Source organism: Sarcophilus harrisii, chromosome 2 (genome assembly GCF_902635505.1).
Source record: "Sarcophilus harrisii chromosome 2, mSarHar1.11, whole genome shotgun sequence".
Lineage (NCBI taxonomy): Eukaryota > Metazoa > Chordata > Mammalia > Dasyuromorphia > Dasyuridae > Sarcophilus > Sarcophilus harrisii.
The window spans coordinates 71,375,148-71,394,393 of NC_045427.1; the positions used below are offsets into that span (position 1 = coordinate 71,375,148).

Genomic DNA, 19,246 nt, shown 5'->3' on the forward strand with positions numbered 1-19,246 from the left:
GAATTTTGTTTATTGAGTTTATACTTGTTACATTAAAAAAATTTTTTTTCAATCAGCAATCATCCATTTCTCCCACACAAATCCCACCTGCCTTCCAATTGAGAGTGAAAGAAAAAGAAAAACATTACAATTATAGTCAAAGAAAACATTTTTGCATTGCCCGTGTTCAACAATACCTGTCTCATTCTGCAATTAATACCTCTATCAAGAGGTAGGTAAAATGTTTCCTCATTAGCCCTCTGAAGTGGTTAGTTATCATACTAAAAGAGTTCCTAATTCTTTCAAAATTGCTCTTTGTTGCCACATTGTTATATAAATTGTTTACCTGGTTCTGTTTACTTCACTGCGTGAGTTCATAGACGTTTTCCCAGGTTTCTCTGAAACTATCCATTTCATCATTTCTTATAGCACAACAGAACTGCATTACATCTTTATAACTTGTTCATTTTCCAATTTATGAGCACTCTCAAAGAATTATTTTTGTACATCCTTACGTTGTTTTGCTTAGGACTAATCTCTCTCTCTCTCTCTCTTAATCTACCTTCCCTCTGTTCCTTTTATTTTTTTCCTTATTGAATGAAATGGATTTGACATCTAATTTTCTGTTATTCCCTCCTTTAACTAATGCAGATGATATTCAAAAGTCAACAGCTTCCTTCCACTCTTCTATATGAATGGTTATTTATACACCCTGATTATGAAATTATTTTTCACACCCTTCCTTTTTCTTCCCAGTATATTATTCTTCCCTTCTTTCCATTGCTCTTAAGATTAGTAAGACATAAAAGAACTCCCAAAGGCATTCTCTCTAGAGTCTTTTTATGACTTCTACTGATGAGTGTCAGAAGGGACACATGAATAATTTCCCCATATTTTAATGTAAACCATTCATTTTTGTTTAGTCCTTTATGACTATCAATTCACATTGCCTTTTATTTGCCTTATTTCTCTTCATGCCTGTGTTTGAACTTTAAAGTTTCAATAAAGTTCTGGTCTTTTCACAAGTAATGCTTGAAAGTCCTCTTTCATTATAGTTTGTTTTCTTCCCTGAGGAATATGCTTTGCTTCCAAGTTATTCTTGGCTATGTTGCTTATCTTCTGTAATTTGTATTTCAAGCTTTCTCCACTTTCATGGTAGAGATAGTTAAATTGGATGTGGTCCTGCTTCCTCACTGTACCTGAATTCAACTTCAGGTTGCTGGCACTTTTTCTTAAATTTGGAGATTCTAGATTTTGGCTATGACGTTCCTGGGAGTTTTTCTTTTGAGGTTTCTAAGAACTATGAATAACTTTTAAGATTTTGGTCTCTTTCTGTTTAAGTACTCCAATGAATACAAATTTTTCTCTCTTTAATTCATTTTTTTCAGGTCAATTGTTTTTGCTGATAACTCATATTTTCAATCTTTTAAATTCTGAATGCTTTTGATTATCTCATGGAACTGTTTTGGTCTATTCGAATTTTCAGAGAATTTGTTTCCTGAGCAAGATTTTATAACCTTATGCCAAGCTTATAATTCCCTTTTCAATTTTTTTTCTATAACTCTCCAAATTTTTTCCTCAAGGACTCATTCCATTTCTAAAAACATTTTAAAATCTTGCTTTGGGGCAGTTAAATGAGACCATGGATAGAACACTTGGCCCTGAAGTTGGAAGGACCTAGAGTTCAAATCCAGCCTCGGACACTTGCCCTGAGTAATTCACTTAAGGTTAATTGTCTTACCAAAAAAAAAAACAAAACAAAACAAAAAAAAAACTCTTGCTTTATCTCTTCTAGGGAATTCTAGTTGAATTTGTGCCTAAGCTGTTTTCTTTGAGATTTCCCTTGTAGGTATATTAGACTCATTCTTTACCAGGTTGTAACCAGGTTTATTTTAGGAGTCTTATCAAATAGCTTTCTTATGGTAGGATTCTTTTTGTTTACTTATTCTAGCCTACTTTCTGATTTCTGACTTGACATCAGGTCTAGGCTCTGCAGTATTCCTGGAGGGAAAGTCTGGGCTATTACAGTTGCTTTCTTGTGTGGTATCCAGGGAAGCTGAGTCTGGAGACCTGCAAACTCAGGGCTTCCAAAGTGGCCTGATCTAGAGCAAAGTGTTGCACCTTGGCTCTGAACTCTGCAAATTCCTTACCTGGATCTGAAGAAGTTAAGTATACCCTACTGCTTGACTCAGCCACTGTTCGCCAGTTAGTAATTGAGAAAAGTGCAGGCTTCTTTTCGATCCTGTGTTGGTTATCCTCTGCAGGATTCAGTCGGGACTAGAGGTTGGAAATGAGACTTCACTGTGCTCCTGAGATATAGGTCATACTTCTGCTTTGTTTTTAAACTTGATCTCACTCCAACAGTCCAGGACCTGTTCTCATAATCTTGGCCAAAGGTCCCTTCTTCAGTTTACTTTGGACCTGGGATTTAGAACCAGATAGGTAGGCAACAAAACTGCCAAATGGCATCTGTTATTAAAGCCTGCATATATGGATTGGGGACCAAGTCTTACCTTGGGCACAACCTTTCCTTACATTGGAGTGCTTTAGCACAAAGCATATTTGTGGCCAATCAATCCTCAGTGAACAGAGACTTATTTCCATATGCAGACATGGACTAGAAAAATGACTAACTTTTTTCAAGGATTTTTACTTGAAGAGTCTAATTTGTTTTCTAAAGCTGTTTTGAAGGGAGTTTAGGGGGCAGGAAGAAGGAAGAACTTAGCTATATTTCCTTCTATCTCTCTAGTTCCATATCTGTTATGCTTTTAAAGAAAATTGAAGAAAAGCAATAGAAAATTCCTATACTACTTTTAAACTTAAGAGATACTGCCAAACAGGATAGTTTCACCTTTTTTTCTAATATACATGATGATGAATAAAATTAATTCCCATATTGAATGTATCAAAAAAATGATCTCAACTCCAATGTATTCTATAACTTGAGCCCATTACTTTTCCATCAAGAAATTGATAGAATTCTTCTTCATCAGTCCTCTCTAATTTTTATTTGTTTAAAGTTGTCTTTGCAGTATTGTTTCTCACATCAATTCACACAAGCCTCTTCAGTTTTTCCAAGACCATCCTTTCTATCATTTCTTATATTACTATAATATTCATTATAATCTTCTACTATAATGTGTTCAGTCATTCCCCAATTGATGGGCACGGTTTCCTTTTACAGATAGTCTCTGGACTCATCAAATTAAAAATTTAATTGAGATAATGAACACAATACCTTCAGAAAATCCTAATGAGGATTGTGGGGAAAGTAGATCATTAAATAATGAGATGGTAAAGTTGTAAACATTTAGGAATGTGACAATATTCAAAAAGTGAAAATATTGCCCAGATATTTTAACCTAACAATACCATAAAAGGACATCATACTAAATTTGTAATAAAAAAAGAAAAAAGACTCTATTCCACAATATACTGAGCAGCTTTATGTAAGAGCAAAATTGCCAGTAACATACACACACACACTCTCTCTTCCTCAAACATATAAACATATTGATAGGATGGTTGAATAAAGTATGATAATATTAATGCAAAACAATCATGCTACTAATTAGAAAATATAAAATGAAAAAAGCAGTATAAAATGTCCTCTACAAAATGATAAAGTATAAGCAAAATTGTACATACATTGAATATAACTTTCTTTTGAAATATATCAGTATTTATATATCACTCCCAATAGGTGGTGAGGTTCTTTAGATGCTCTTGTGAATGACATTCATTGTATTGATAATCTCAAATCTCAGAACACTGAAGAATCTTCTAAATGAGATATAAAAATTACAGTTTAGCCTAATTATCCACACAAAAAACTCAAAGTGGATAAAGAACATCTATTATCTGGAATATGATATAAAAATTAATTAGCCAATCTACAGGACTCATCCATCAATGTATATATATGTACCTGTGTGTGTATATGTACACCTATATATATGTGTGTGTGTGTGTGTGTGTGTGTGTGTGTGTGTATACACACACTCACTGAAAGGGGTATGTGTGTATCTGATCCCAAAAATTTTTGTGAAGTTCTAAGGCTAGTTTGACTTAAAACTGCACCAAAACTTCTGGAATCTTGTATGTTTGGACTGACATTGCAAATGGACAATCAATGGGGTCAAGGACTATGACAAAAAGCTAAAGATAGAAAAGATTCAGAATCCTAAAAGGGGATCTAGAACAAATGGAAAAACCATTTTCTGTTGTGAATTTGTGTGGTTTTACTTTTTAAAATGTTAATGATTTATGTGAAAAAAAAATTTTGTAGTCTGATTACTGATGACAAATAACTTGCAATTTTTAAATGGTTAAAAAAAAAAATCCGGTTGAAAGTACTCAATTTTCAGATTCTAGAATTCAAAGGGTCAACTGCCATCTAATCTAACTTATCCCCGAACTTTCTGAGTATAACCTAACAAGTAGTACCATCTTTCTTGACTCATTTGCAGTACTTGACATAGTGTTTATCACATCTTTCTTTCTGGATTTTCTTAATACTATTTTCTCCTGGTTTTCCTCTAATTTGGGTGATCATTCTTTCTTCTCCTTTGCTCAGTCTTCATCTGTAACATGTCCACCAATAGGGGTACAATACAAGATTCTGTTGTGGGCCTTCTTTTCTCTATCTTGTCTTCTTTAGCTATCTCATATCCTAAAAATATATTTATCATCTGGAAGCAGAAAAATTCCATTATATATCCAACCAGAGCTCTCCCCTGAGCTTCAGTTCCAAATCACACATCAACCATACTAACAGGCATTTTAACCGGATTTCCCCACAAGTATCTCAGGTAGATGATAGAATTCATTATCTTTTCACCTTCCTGAACCCATTGTTTATCAGAATGTTCTTAATACTATATAGGACACCATTCCTTTTAATCATTTTGGTTCTCAACCTGTGCAATGCTCAAATTATTTATTCTTATTCCAAAATTCTAAACAGCTGTCAAAAATCTTGCCAATTTTCACTCTACAAAGATGCTCATATTTCCATTTTCTATACCTATATTCGGGTTCTCATCAGACTTCTCACTTAGCCTGCTATTTGGTTTCTTTGCTTTAAGTTTCTTCCTACTCAAATCCATCCTCCACACATCCACTGATTTTCTTGCTGACAACATTACTTATCCTACATAACTTTACTGGCTCCTTAATGCCTCTAAAATAAAACCATCTCTGTCATTAAAAGTTCTTTACATTCAGGACCCTTCTTACCTCTCTGGTATACTTACATGTTACTCCTCTCCATGCACTTTGATCCAGATATAGTGAATGTCGTAGACCAGGCCTGTCTCAAGCTGGTCCACTAGTTTAAGTCAAATATTGTAATGGCATGAGATAGTCATACTCATTCAGTGATTAAAGATCTGCTTAGTCATAACATAAAAAAAAAAATACTTTAAAAGGATGCAACACTTAGCTTGGGTAGACAAGCCACCTTTCATTTACATACGGAAACAAATCTGATTAGCAGAGAAAAATGTGCTAAATCCCCAAGAATTGGAAGTCCATATTTTTTATGTTCTTAGGTGATCAGGAAACTACCTTAACATAGCTTAGAGAAGTTGTATTGAGAGCTAGATAGCTTGAGCCTTAGCTTACCTAAGGAATAAGTCTTGGGGATAGTTTCCTTCCCTTTCAGAGCAAGAATTATCTTAATCTATATGGCAATAGGGAAGGGAGGAGTAGGTGGAGGGAAATGAATTCAGAAGAATGTTGATAAGATATTGATCCAACTAACTCTCTGAATTCCATACTCTGAATTGTACTCTTAGCTTAAATCTCATTTAATTCCTGATTTCCTTCCAGACTCAGCTCAATTAGCTGAAAGCCTTCTCAATTATATTCACAAGTTTCTATCCATAAGTTTTTCTAACATAAGCACTATGATGTTGAAGAGGTCTTTCCATAGTCATTTATAGGATTTCTCTCCAGTATTAGTGAAGTGATGGTGATTTAAAGCTCACTTTTTGTGAAAGACCCGTCCATATTTATACTTTTTCTCTGCAGTACTTAATCTCTGATTTTCAGTAATCACTTAAGAAAAAATTCTCACAAGTACAACTATCATAAGAGTTTGTATTCTGATACTATGTAAACTGTGAGTGCCAGTGAAAAATGCTCCCATACTCAAAAAGTTCCTTTTCCAGTTTGAAGTCTCTTATGTCTAGTAAGATGTGAATTAATATGGAAGGTTTTCCACAAGTATTACATCCAGATGACTTTTCTCCAGTATGAATTCTCTAATTTTCAGTAATATGTATTTTTTGAGTAGTCTTTCTGCATGTGTAACATTTATAAGTATTTTTTTTCCTGTATGAATTCACAGATGTCATATATGTTGAAAAGGCTAGCCAAAAGCCACTGACAATTTTTACACTTATTGTTTTCCTGCATGAATTCTCTGATGTCGATTAAGATTTAATTTGCAACGGAAAGCTTTCTCACAGTTGTTACATTTATAAGGCTTCTCTCCGGTATGAGTTCTCTGATGTATAGTTAATTGGGAACTCCATCGGAAGGCCCTCCCACAATTATTACATTCAAAAGGCTTCTCTCCAGTATGAATTCTTTGATGTTCACTTAGATATGTCTTATTGGGAAATACCTTCCCACAATCATCACATTTAAAAAGTTTCACTCCAGTATGTAGTCTTTGATGCTGAGTAAACTGTGAGCTCCATCTGAAGGTCCTCCCGCAGTCATTACACTTATAAGGCTTCTCTCTTGTATGAGTCCTCTTATGTTGAGTAAGGTATGTGTTACTAAGGAATGACTTCCCACAATCATTACAGGGATACAATTTCACTCCTGTGTGGAGTCTCTGATGTTGAGTAAACTGTGAGCTCCAGCGGAAGTTCTTTCCACACTCATTACACTTATAGGGCTTCTCTCTTGTATGAGTCCTCCTATGTTGAGTAAGATATGTCTTGTTAAGGAAGGATTTCCCACAATCATTGCACTTATATAACTTTAATCCAGTATGCTGTCTCTGATGTTGAGTAAACTGTGATCTCCAGCAGAATTCTTTTCCACATTCATTACATTTATAAGGTTTCTCACCAGTATGAGTTTTCTGATGTTGAGTAAGATATGAACTCCAGTGGAAGACTTTTCCACAATCATTACATTCATAAGGTTTCTCTCCAGTATGAATTCTTTGATGTTCAGTAAGATATGTGCTGTCAAGGAAAGTTTTTCCACATTCATAACATTTATATGTTTTTTCTCCTGTATGTATTCTTAGATGTCTAGTAAACTGTGAGAGCCAGCCAAAGGCCTTTCCACAATCATTACATTTGTAGGGTTTTTCTCCAGTATGGATTCTTTGGTGTTCAATAAACTGTGAGCTCCAGCAAAAGACTTTTCCACAATCATCACATTTGTAAGGAGCATCTCCAGTATGAATTTTCCGATGTACAGTCAACTGTGAGCTCCATCGGAAGGATTCACCACATTCATGACATGCATAAGGTTTCTCCCCAGTATGAAGTCGCTGATGTCGAGTAAGATGTAATTTGCTACGGAAGGCCCTTTCACAATTGTTACATTTATAAGGTTTCTCTCCAGTATGAGTTCTCTGATGAAGAGTTAACTGTGAACTCCATCGGAAGGTCTTCCCACAGTCATTACATTCATAAGGCTTCTCTCCAGTGTGAATTCTCTGATGTTCACTAAGATATGTCTTATTGGGGAACACCTTCCCACAATCATTACATTTAAAAAGTTTCACTCCAGTATGCAGTCTTTGATGTTGAGTAAACTGTGAACTCCAACGGAAGGTTCTCCCACAATCATTACATTCAAAAGGCTTCTCTCCAGTATGAATTCTCTGATGTTCAGTAAGGTATGTCCTATTCGGGAATACCTTCCCACAATCATTGCATTTATAAAGTTTCACTCCACTATGCAGTCTCTGATGTTGAGTAAACTGTGAGCTCCAGCGAAAAGTTTTTCCACAATCACTGCACTCATAAGGTTTCTCCCCAGTATGAGTTCTCTGATGTTGAATAAGGTATGAGCTTGATCGGAAGGCCTTTCCACAATAATTACATTCATAAGGTTTCTCTCTACTGTGAATTGTTTGATGATCGACCATGTGTGTGTTCCAAAAGGCCTTGGTATATTCATGACTTTTATGAAGATTTTCTCCAATAGGAATTCTGTGATGAGAAATAATGGATGAATGGTGGTTGCAGCTTACCTACATGAATTACATTCATATGACTTCTAACTATTGAAAAATCTGAATAATAAAGTGAATTTTCATATTCATTATTAGAAAACTGAACTTTTGACAATAATCTAATTAAATATTGTTTATAACTGAGTAATGTCTGAAATTATACTTTAATATATTACATTTATGGAGTTTCTTATATGGACATTAGCTAAGAAAAGAAAATTGAATTTAAAAGTCTAAAAAGTCTTAAATTTTTCCTCTGGATGATTTTTTTTTACTTGCCTAAAATGTTTCTCCTCATGGTTCTGCTCCTGCTTTTCCAAATTGACATAATATTTCAAAGTTTCTCCTAATTTAAAGACATAGGAACCATCCCTTCTGAGTTTTTTCTCTGTTAACTGCTTAGTTCCAGACCCAGTCTCCCAATCTGAAAGAAAAAAACATATACAAACATTTCCTGCTAAATTTGAGAAGAAAAATAAGCTGTTATTTATTTTTTCATATACTGTCATAAGTTTTTTGCTGAAATAGCATGTGACACATTTATATCAAGCTTATTTAGCTTTGATTTTTATTCTGTACTTTTTTTCAGAATTAGTATATCATGTATGTTTGGAAGAAGTCTTTTTCTTTCTTTAGTACTGTAAACTTAAAAGCACTGGGTTCTTTAAAAGTGATCTGAACCAAATCATTTATTGGATTTTATTTTGCTTTGGGATAGTCTATTATGTCTTTGCTAAATTCCTTTTAGGGTATGACTTCTATTTTTTCTCAATTTTCTGGACATCAGTACTTTTGATTTTATATTTTTATTATAGAGTACTTAATAGTCTGCAATTCTTAAAAACATTTTTTTTTTCATATCCTTGAACCATCTGTCTTTCAAGAAAAGACTTTTGGTACTACATATTTATATTATTTTCCTATGTATAGTGAATATCAAATCCAGAATTACCAGTTATTAGATATGTGTTTTTCCACGATAGCACCCCTTCTCATCTTTTCATTGTTAGCACAAATGGTTTTCAGTTTCAGTCTGAATGACAATAAATGAGATAACATAACAAAATTTATAGGACGCAGACAAAACAGTTCTTAGGGAAAATTTTATATCTCTAGATGCTTACATGAATAAAATAGAAAGAGAAGATCAATGAACTAGACATGCAACTAAAAAAAGCTAAAAAAGAACAAATTTTAAAATCCAATTAAATAACAAATCTGAAATTCTGAAAATAAAAGGAGGGATTAATAAAACTGAAAGAAAACTATTGAACTAACAAACAAAACAGTTTTATGAAAAAAGAAACAAACAAATCCACAACATAGATAAACCTTAATATGATTAGAAGTAAAAAAGAAAATCAAATTACCAGTTTATCAAAAATGAAAAGGAACAATGAAGTGGAAATTAAAGCAATAATTAGAAGTTATTTTGTCTAATAATCTGAGATAGATGAATACATAATTATAAAAATATAAATCGTTCAAATTGACAGAGGAAATCAATAAACTTAAATAGTCTCATTTTAGAAAAAAGAAATGTAACAAGTTATTAATGAACTCCCTAAGAAAAAATCTCCAAGACCAGATGGATTTACAAATAAATTCTACCAAACATCTAAGGAACAATTAATTTCAATACTATACAAAATATTTGGAAAAATAGGGATGGAATTCCTATTATGACACATATATGGTGCTGATCTTTAAACCAAGAAGGGCCAAAACAGAGAAAGAAAATTGTAGACCAATTTCCCTAATGAATATTGATGCAAAAATCTTAAATAAAATATTAGCAAAGAGATTACTCAATTTATCACCAGGATAATATACTATGACCAAGAAGGATTTATTCAAGAATGCAGGACTAGTTCAGTATCAGAAAAACTATTTGCATTAACTCCTAGATTTACTTGAAAAATCCTCCATTGTATAGAGGATACTTCCTCCTCCTTATGTTCAAAAATATAATGTACATATATTCTTTTTCTTTCCTTTACCCTTCTCTGATTTAGATACCGAGACTATAGTTATAGTTATATCACAACAGAATAGTAGAGTTGTCTTCTTTCTCAATTTTTCTAAGAAATGGTGAATTTTATGACTTATGAAAGCATGAGAAAACAGGAACTAATACAAAAGTAAGATGAAATAGAAAAAAATACACAATAAATCAAACATATATGGAAAACACAAACACACAAAAACGATAAAGAGTGGAAGAGATTAATATTTTAAATGAAAAATCCAAACTTTGTAACTGATTCTATATTGTATTGATTTCATATTATATTTAATTCTATATCTGCTCAAGTCCTCTGGAATTTACTGAATAGAAGGAAAGACATAGTTACACCTGTGTTTTAAGAAGATCAATTTAATAGATGAGTGGAGGATAGATTGGAGTCAGGAAACACTTGAGAAGTTAGGGAGACCAATCAGAAAGCTATTTCAATAGTACAGGTATGATGTAATGATGGTGTACAAAAGGGTGATTGCCAAGTCAGAGGATGAGGATTTGCATATTGTATATGAAAAATCTTAGAGAATGAGTAATATATGAGGATAACAACATCTAGATTGTAAGCTTGCTACACAGTAATAGGAAAGTACAGAAGAGGGGAGGGCTTACGGGGAAAGATGAGGATAGCTACTGACATACTGACTTTTTAAGATTTCTGTGTTGTCAAATTAAAAATGTCTAAGAATAATAATGAATAATAACATCTGAGAATCATTACCTTAGAGATAATTTAATCTACGGAAGGAGAAAAGTGCCTAGGACAGAGCATGAAGGTCATTCACTCTTAATGGACAAGGGAGATTAAGAAAGATTGGTCAGACAGTAGGTGGAAAGCTAGGAGAGTATAGTTGTGAAAAATCTGAGAAAGTATCAAGGAGAAAAGAATAATCACAAGGTTCAAAGGCTGAAGAACGAGGATTGTGAAAACGTCTTAACATCTGGCAATTCAAAGATCATTAGTAAGTCAGGAGGACGGTTGCTATTTAGTAATGAGGTCAGAAGACAGAATGACATGGAAAAATTTGTAGGCAGTTGAGGAGTAGCAGCAACAAGGAAAAGAAAAGTGAGAGAATGGGGATAATAGAGGAAGTAATCTTTTAGAAAAAAATGGGATGAAATGGAATTATTTGTACGTATAGATGGGTCTGCCCTGGCAAGGAGAATGGCCATTTCTGGTGTCAGATTATGGAGAAAGACTGAAGGAAGACATCTGAGTGATGTGAAATGAGACTGAGAAGGAACTTTAGGGGACTGGTTTTAATGTTTTTCATTAAAATATAAGTTTACTTTATTCTTGTATTTAATTTTGTAATTCTCAATGTATTTATATTTAATTAAGGAATGTTGGCCATTTATTCAAACCAATTTTACTGTAACAAATTTGGCTTGTCTTGTAACAAGGTTTCTTATTGTGTCTAAATCCTTTATTATTAACTGGACTATCTTAAATTATACATTTCTATTACTTAACAAATAAAAGACTTTTTTCATTTTTTTAAAAAGTGAAATTCGAGGCAATGTTCTCAGCTGAAAAGATTGGGAGAGAGGTAATACAAGAGGTTTGAGGAAAAGATGAAAAGTTTAGATAAGGTATCGAATAGAAGAGTGAATTAGAAAGGTTCAGAAGGACTGCCTTGCCAAAATAAGGGACCATTTATGAGTATGTAAAAGTTAATTCATAGTAGGCAATGTCAACATGGTTTCATGATTTTCTCAGGATATAATAACCCTAGGCTTGAAAATAAAATCAGAATAATATCAGTGCATAGGATAAGGAGAAAAGGGATTCAAGAAAAGAAGACAGTGTAGAGATGAACTGCTTCCCACAAGAAATATGAGACAAGGAGAGTGTAGTCAGTGCAGAAATGATGGCCAAAGAAGGAGTGGCATTTCTCTCCTTCCCAACAAGTAGACTGTGGATTCCTGTGAAAGAAATTGTCACACATTTCTCTTTTACTAGTAGAGAGAGAAGGCAAGCTAGTGTAGAGAGTACTAAAGAATGGTGTTTCTACCATACTAGTAAGAATTTGATCCAAAATATATAAACAAAATTAAAAAAAAAAATCTAACAAAAAGTTCCTATAAGGATACTATAGGAACAAAAATCCAATTGAGAACTATTGACAGATATGTGAAAGAAACCTTCAAAGTATTAATAAAATAAATGAAAATCAAAACAATTACAAAACACTTTTCACACAAATAAAGTCAGATGTAAACAACTGGAAAAATATCAATTGTTTATGGGTAAGCTGAGTTAATATAAAAAAAAAGACAATTCTACCTAAATTAATCTAGTAATTCAATACCATACCAATCAAATTGCCAAAAGATTACTACATAGAGCTAGAAAAAATAAAAACAAAATTCATCTAGAAGAACAAAAGATTCAAGAATATCAAGGGAACTAATGGAGAAATACAAAGGAAGATGGCCTAGCAATGCCAGACCTAAAATTAGATTATAAAACAGCCAATGGTAGAGAATTCCAGGTATTGCCAACAGTCAATGAAAATACTCTTATTATGAGATCAAATGTTCTGCTTAACAAATAAGACCCACCCCTGAAGTTAGAAGGACCTGAGTTCAAATCTGGCCTCAAACACTTAACACATGCTAGCTGTGTGACCCTGGGTAAGTCACTTGACTCCAATTGCCTCAGCAAAAAAAAAACCAAAAAAAAAAAAAAAACAATAAGGCCTGATCACAGAGTATACAGAAGGAAGGAAGGAAAGTGATTTAAGATGGAAACCAATTTATGAAGGGCTTTAAAAGTCAAAAAGATTTTTAAAACATTCGTTCCTACCGGAAGTTACTTAAATTTACTCGCAGGAGGGTAACATGGCAGGCAACCTGTGCTTTAGGAAGAATATTTTGACATCTGAATGGAAGATGGATGGAAAGAAGCTTGCAGCCCTGGTTGATTTATTGGAAGTACATGAGAAATGCTGTTGGAATAGAAATGTCAAGATCTGGTAACAGATTGGTTATGTGTAATAAATATGGAAGAAGACAGGAGAATGACATTTGACAATGGGAGAATGAATAACTAGAAGGATGGAGGTACACTCCATGTCATTGTAGAAGGAAGTCTATAAGAAAGGAGAATTTGGGGAGAAAGACAATAATTTAAGATATGTTGAGTTTTAGATGTCTACAAAGGAATCAAAGAGAACAGGGAAAAATGAACTTACTAAACTACTAAATCTACTAAAAACTAGCATCTAAAATCTAAGGACTGGATTAATCTGTCTAAACAAAAATCCAGCCTGAAATAATCTATATTTGAGGAATGGCTGAAAAGACTAGATAATTAAAACATCATCATTGTCATTTCTTAAGAATACAAAATCAGGAAACACTTTGTAGAGAATGTAGAATGAGAATATACATTCAAGTCACAATTACATAAAAAATAGAATATTTCAGAGAACATGAAAGAAAAAAATATGAGAAGGGAATATAGAGGAAAACAAGGTGTTTTCCCTTATTTTAAAATTAAAATTAATATATATATTTTTCAAAAGAATGATCCCTAATTAATGAAAAAAATGCAAAGAAAGGTGGCCTAGCCATATCAGACTATATTATAAAATAACAATCATCAAAACCATTTGGCTAAGAAATGAGACTGGTGGGAGGAGGGTTCTGGGAAGATGGCTGAGTAGATTGGTAAATTTCAAGTTCTCCAGATTTCCCCCCATAAACATAAGAAATTTGCACCTCAGCACATAGACTGAAGAAAAATCATTAAGATTTGAGCAGAACAGGAACACTCCAGTTACAACTCTAGAAGATTAGAAGAAAGCCCTTAGGCTAGGCCAGGGATTAACCCCTGCTAGGTGAAAACACCTCCAGACTAGCTCCAAAGAAATACCAAGTGGGGACTCCTGGGAGGAGCTACCTGTAGCTGGAGCCTCAGTAGGAACCAAAGGGACTTTCACCTAACAGACTGTTGGTAGAATCCTGGTCTGAGTCCAGGAAGACTGAGCTAGCCTCACCTGATTGAGAATGCCAAGCCTAGCTGTGCTGCTGAGAGGAGGCCCAGGGCAAGAAGGAGCCAGCACCCAGTGAATGCAAAAGCAGTGGAGCAGAAACATTCATTGCAGGAGAAGAGAACTCTTGGTTTGGGGTTCCAGATGAGAGGGGAAAAATGAAGGAAAGCTTGAGGCACCCTCCCCCACCGAGGATTAGAGATGCTTATACTAATACCTCCTATTAAAAAAAAAATAAGCAAAGAAAGAATCCTACCATACAAACTTACTATGGGAACAGGAAAATTAGGGTTCACCTTCAGAGGAGTTCACTGAAGTAAAAAAAGCTTCTAACCCAAAGAATTTAAAAACCAAATGAGAGATATTGAGGAAAACTTACATAAATAATAGATAAAAACCATCCAAGAAAAACAAGATTATGTAAAAAGTTAACCAACTAGAAAAGGAGATACAGAGTCTCAAAGATGAAAATAATTCTTTAAAAATTAGAATGGGGGGAAGGGGCAGCTTGGTGGTACAGTGGATAAAGCACCAGCCCTGAAATCAGGAAGACCTGAGTTCAAATCTGGCCTCAGACACTGAATACTTCTTAGCTATGTGATCCTGGGCAAATCACTTAACCCCAATTGCCTCAGAAAAAAAAAAAAATTAGAATCAGGGAAGGAAAAGCCAGTGAAGCTATGAGAGACCAAGAAATAACAAAACAGATTATAAAGAATGAGAAAATAGAATATGAGACATAAGAAGGAAAAAAAATGAGAGATTTAGAGAACAGATCATAGCCATTCTGGAGAGTAATTTGGAACAATGTCCAAAGGACTATAAAACTGCACATCCTTTGATCTAGTAGTGTCACTATTGGTTCTGTATCCCAAAGACATCCCCAAAGACGGAAAAGGACCCATATGTACAAAAATGCTTGTAGCAATTATTTTTGTGGCATCAAGAAATTGGAAATTGAGTGAATGGCCATCAACTGGGGAATGGCTAAATAAGTTATGGTAGATGAATGTAATGGAATATTATTGTTTTGTAAGAAATGATAAGCAGGCTGATTTCAGAAAAGCCTGGAAAGATTTACATGAACTGATGCTGAGAAATGAGCATAACTAGAAGAACATTGTATATAACAATAGCAAGATTGTATGATGATCAACTATGACAAAGTTAGCTCTTCTCAAACTTGGAATGGAAAATGCCATCTGTATCCAGAGAAAGTACTATGGAGATTGAACTTTTTCTTTCTTATGGTTTCTCCCTTTGTTCTGATTTTTCTTTCCCAACATAATTAATATGGAAATACATTTAAAATGATTGTATATCTACAATCTATAATCAAATTGTTTGCTCTTTTGGAGAGAAGGAATTAAGAGAATGAGAAAAAATTTTTGGAATTTAAAATCTTACCAAAAAAAATTGTTGATGAACTGATGCTAAGTGAAGTGAGTAGAACCAAGAGAACATTGTATACAGCAACAACAAGATGTGGTGATCAACTCTAATGGATACGGCTCTTTTCAAGAATGAGGTGATTCAGGCCAATTCCAATAGACTTGTAATAGAGAGTCATCTGCACCCAGAAAGTGCATTGTGGGGACTGAACATGAATCACAACAGAGTATTTTCACCTTTTTTTGGTTGTTTCTTACTTTTTTCTTTTGCATTTTTCCCCCTTTTGATTTGATTTTTCTGATGCAGCATGATAAATGTGGAAATATAGAGAGAAGAACTACACATATTTAACATAGATTATTTGCTATTTAAGGGAGGAGGTGAAGGGAAAGAAAGGAAAAAAATATGGAACACGGTTTTGCAGGGATTGAATGTTGACAAGTATCTTTGCATGCATTTTGAAAATAAATGATTATTTAAAAAATAAAAAACAAATGTTGAAAACATGTAATTGAAATTACATGTAATATGTAAAGAATTACAGACATGTACAATTGAAAAAAATTCCAGAAAACTGGACAAATATTATGTAATTAGGGAAAAACTTTTAAAGAGACCAATCACTGGAAACCTCAGCTCTTCTAAAGAGATAAAGATGCCTTTAAAGAGGTTTCAAAGTCCAGTGTATCAATGGCACATCCCTCAAAAGACCACTGAAAATATGGTTTACATTAAGTCTCATATGTCTGGTTTTCAATGACTCACCTGGACAATTACTCCAAAGTATTTCTGGGTCCTGTATCCAAGGTGTTTCTCCTTCTTCCAAATGGGAGATCACATCTGGTTTCCAAACTGTAAGTCCTGCTCAGTAAAAATGTCAAAGAAAGAAGAAATCTGTTAGTCTATCACCATTCACTCATTAATTGATTAAAAAGGCATGTTAAGAATGGTACAGAGGACTTCTGAATGATCTACTTCATTGTATTCCTGAGACACAAACTTGTCATCATCTATTACAAATAAAAAAAAAAATGCAAAAAAACAAAACAAAACAAAACAAAACTTGTCATCACAAAGAAAATTAGATTTGACCCACCCCCACTAAGAGGATGAAACTTTCTTGTCTTCAGGTACCTGTGCTGGAACTCTAGGGGAGAAACTTTGTCTAAAGAGACAGAAAATAGCAAAGCATAACTTCAGAAGCAACAAAGTAGCCACTTCCTAGCTTTACACAATAAAGACCTTTTACCTGTGATCAAAAAGCAACTTCTACTCCATTAAAGACCCTAATAGAATCAGCTAACTAGTTTCTGAATAAGAACTAATTCTTAAATGTTTACCACAAAAGAAATTCTGAATTAGTTATGTGTATTAAGAAAGAAATCACCATGGAAACAATTTAAGTCACAGAGAATAGCACTTCTTACCTAGGAAGACAAGGTTCTTATAATTCTCCAACATCACATCCTTGTACAACTCTTTCTGAGAAGGGTCCAGGTTTCCCCACTCTTCCTGGGTAAAATGCACAGTCACATCCTTGAATGTCACTGATTCTCTTGGGATCTTCTGAGAATAACAAATTGGAAAAGAAACTTAAGGAGTAGTTCTAAGTCAAATGTATAATTAGAATTAACTATATATATATATATATATATATATATATATATATATATATATATATATATTCACCATAAACAACTATAGAAGTTTATATTGCAGATTGCATGAGTTTGGCTTATGAAGTACTTTATTTTTTAAACCTTGTGAAATAAATGCAAGAATTTGTCATTTTCAGATGAAATAGTAGAAAAACCACTTCTAAAAAAAGCTAAGCCACAGAGTACAAATACACCATCACCTCCTTTTGGAAATACATGTGAATCATACACTTCCTACAAAGTCTCACAATTAAATATACAACACTAACTTTTATCATCAGACTTCAAGTATTACTGAGGCAACAATTATTAAAAATCATTTCTACCAACTGACATTCACAAATAACATTCTCTAGTATTATTCCTTCTGTCTTGCACCAATTCAAAAATATTAAATAAAGCTATCCTGAGATGGCTTTTTACTCTTTAATAATTTTCACAGTATATATTTGTATAGCTAATATACACTAATATCTCACTTGAAATTAGTTTGTACTATGTGTATTATTTCCCCCAGTTTACAAATGGGAACACTAAAGTCCAGTTTAGTCAAGTAACTTGAAAATGGCCAGAGTATTAAGAGTATTAATAATCAGGATTCATGTCAACATTCCATCCACTTCATTGTGCCTTCCAATTTAATTCTAAAAACAGCAGCTTGTAATTTAACTCCATAGAATCCCAGAAACAGACATTCTCACAATGTTAAATTTTAAAGATAAATTTAATCCAAATGCTATTATCTGTATTATAACGATCTTGATTATTCTTGCTCTCTGATAAGTCTGATCTTAACTTTTTCTCTACCTTTCCTTTTATATTTTATACTGCTGACTCCTTGGAAAGTTCCAAGGAGACAAGACTGCTACGAAGGGAAACAAAATCAGATACACAACTAGATCCTATATTATATTCCTTCTCTGAATGTATATAGTATTTAAAAATTTGAAGTGACTTATTTGGAATTTTAAACTTCCTCTGGAGAAATCAGGTAGATTGCCCAGAAAGAACAAATGAACTCACTCTGTAGCCCGGAGCAGTCACGAACACCGGAGCCATTCCGCTTCCCCGAGAGAAGACAGAGGGCTCACAAAGCACAACTGGGAAAGAAAGCGATCAAAGACAAGAGTTAGGCTTCCCTGCCCCGGCCAGAGCAGGGCCACAACTAGCCCTCCCGCGCTCCCCAATAACTCGGGTCCCGCTTCCAGGACCAGGCGCACGAGCAGCACTTGCGCTTCCAGCCCATTCCCAACACAGGCCGAGGGGAGCCTGACCCGGACGCGGCAGGAGGGCGCTCAGGGGCAGCAGAAGCTCTCCTTCCCTGCAGGCGGGGAGCGGCCAGAGAGGATCGGGGGCCAGTTGGGGACCGCTAGCCCAGGAAGGGCCCGACCAGGCAGGCACCTGCCAAGAGAATCGCCCGAGGCACGATCTGGCAGCCGGCTCCGCTCAGCACAGACCCCCGACCCCCGGGGGCAACTCAGCTCTCCGCGGCTATAGGAGCAGAAAGGAGCCACGGGAGACGTCGGGACGGAGAGAGAGCCGAAGGCCGGAGGAGCCCAAGTTCCCGGTGACGCTACAGGAAGAAACGAAGAAACAAAAAGGAAGTCCAACTGTCCACGCCATCAGAGCGCAAGCGAAGAGGAAGTGGAAGTGATGTCAGAGGATAGTCCTGGTTCTTCTCGCCCTTCTCTGGTGTGTGTGTCTCTCTCTGTTTCTCCCCCCCCCCCCCCCCCCCCCCCCCCCCCCCCCCCCCGAAAAGTTGGGCGCTTCTCCCTCCTTTTTAGCATCAATAACGTTTCCTTGGCAACCGCGACAGCGACTATTAAGCTGTCTGAAGCAGTCTTGGCCTGGAAATTCGGAAACGTAGTCACAGACCAGCCAAGGTTTATGCGCATGTCTAAAAAGAGAGGCAACTGGAAGAATTCTGGTCCAGAGGTCAAAACGTTTAAGATAGGCATTATCTAAGCTGGAGTTCATGAATGTGATTTTT

General features: G+C 34.8%; 1 protein-coding gene across 3 annotated transcripts; it reads right to left on the reverse strand.

Moving 5' to 3' along the window:
* Positions 1-721: 721 nt before the first annotated feature.
* On the reverse strand, positions 722-18,907 carry LOC105749105 (zinc finger protein 420). 3 transcript variants are annotated; one of them, XM_031950342.1, is made up of 6 exons: positions 18,658-18,907; positions 18,280-18,356; positions 17,026-17,164; positions 16,364-16,459; positions 8,468-8,612; positions 722-8,165 (listed from the first exon to the last, which is right to left on the reverse strand). In XM_031950342.1, exons 2-6 carry the CDS (start codon positions 18,313-18,315, stop codon positions 6,383-6,385), a joined length of 2,199 nt encoding a protein of 732 aa, XP_031806202.1. In that variant the 5' UTR covers positions 18,316-18,356; positions 18,658-18,907; the 3' UTR covers positions 722-6,382. The 3 variants fall into 3 exon arrangements, with proteins under 3 accessions (XP_031806202.1, XP_031806201.1, XP_023350787.1); XM_031950341.1 differs by having other exon boundaries at positions 18,531-18,907; XM_023495019.2 differs by having other exon boundaries at positions 18,280-18,907.
* Positions 18,908-19,246: the final 339 nt, after the last annotated feature.

Excerpts from the sequence above, each read along its gene's own strand:
- LOC105749105 (XM_031950342.1), bottom strand. The coding sequence starts at position 18,315 with ATGGCTCCGGTGTTCGTGACTGCTCCGGGCTACAGA. Across the intron at positions 8,613-16,363 it reads ACTTTGGAGTAATTGTCCAG|ATTGGGAGACTGGGTCTGGA; the intron begins GTGAGTCATTGA and ends TTTTTCTTTCAG. Across the intron at positions 8,166-8,467 it reads CATGAGGAGAAACATTTTAG|AATTCCTATTGGAGAAAATC; the intron begins GCAAGTAAAAAA and ends TTCTCATCACAG.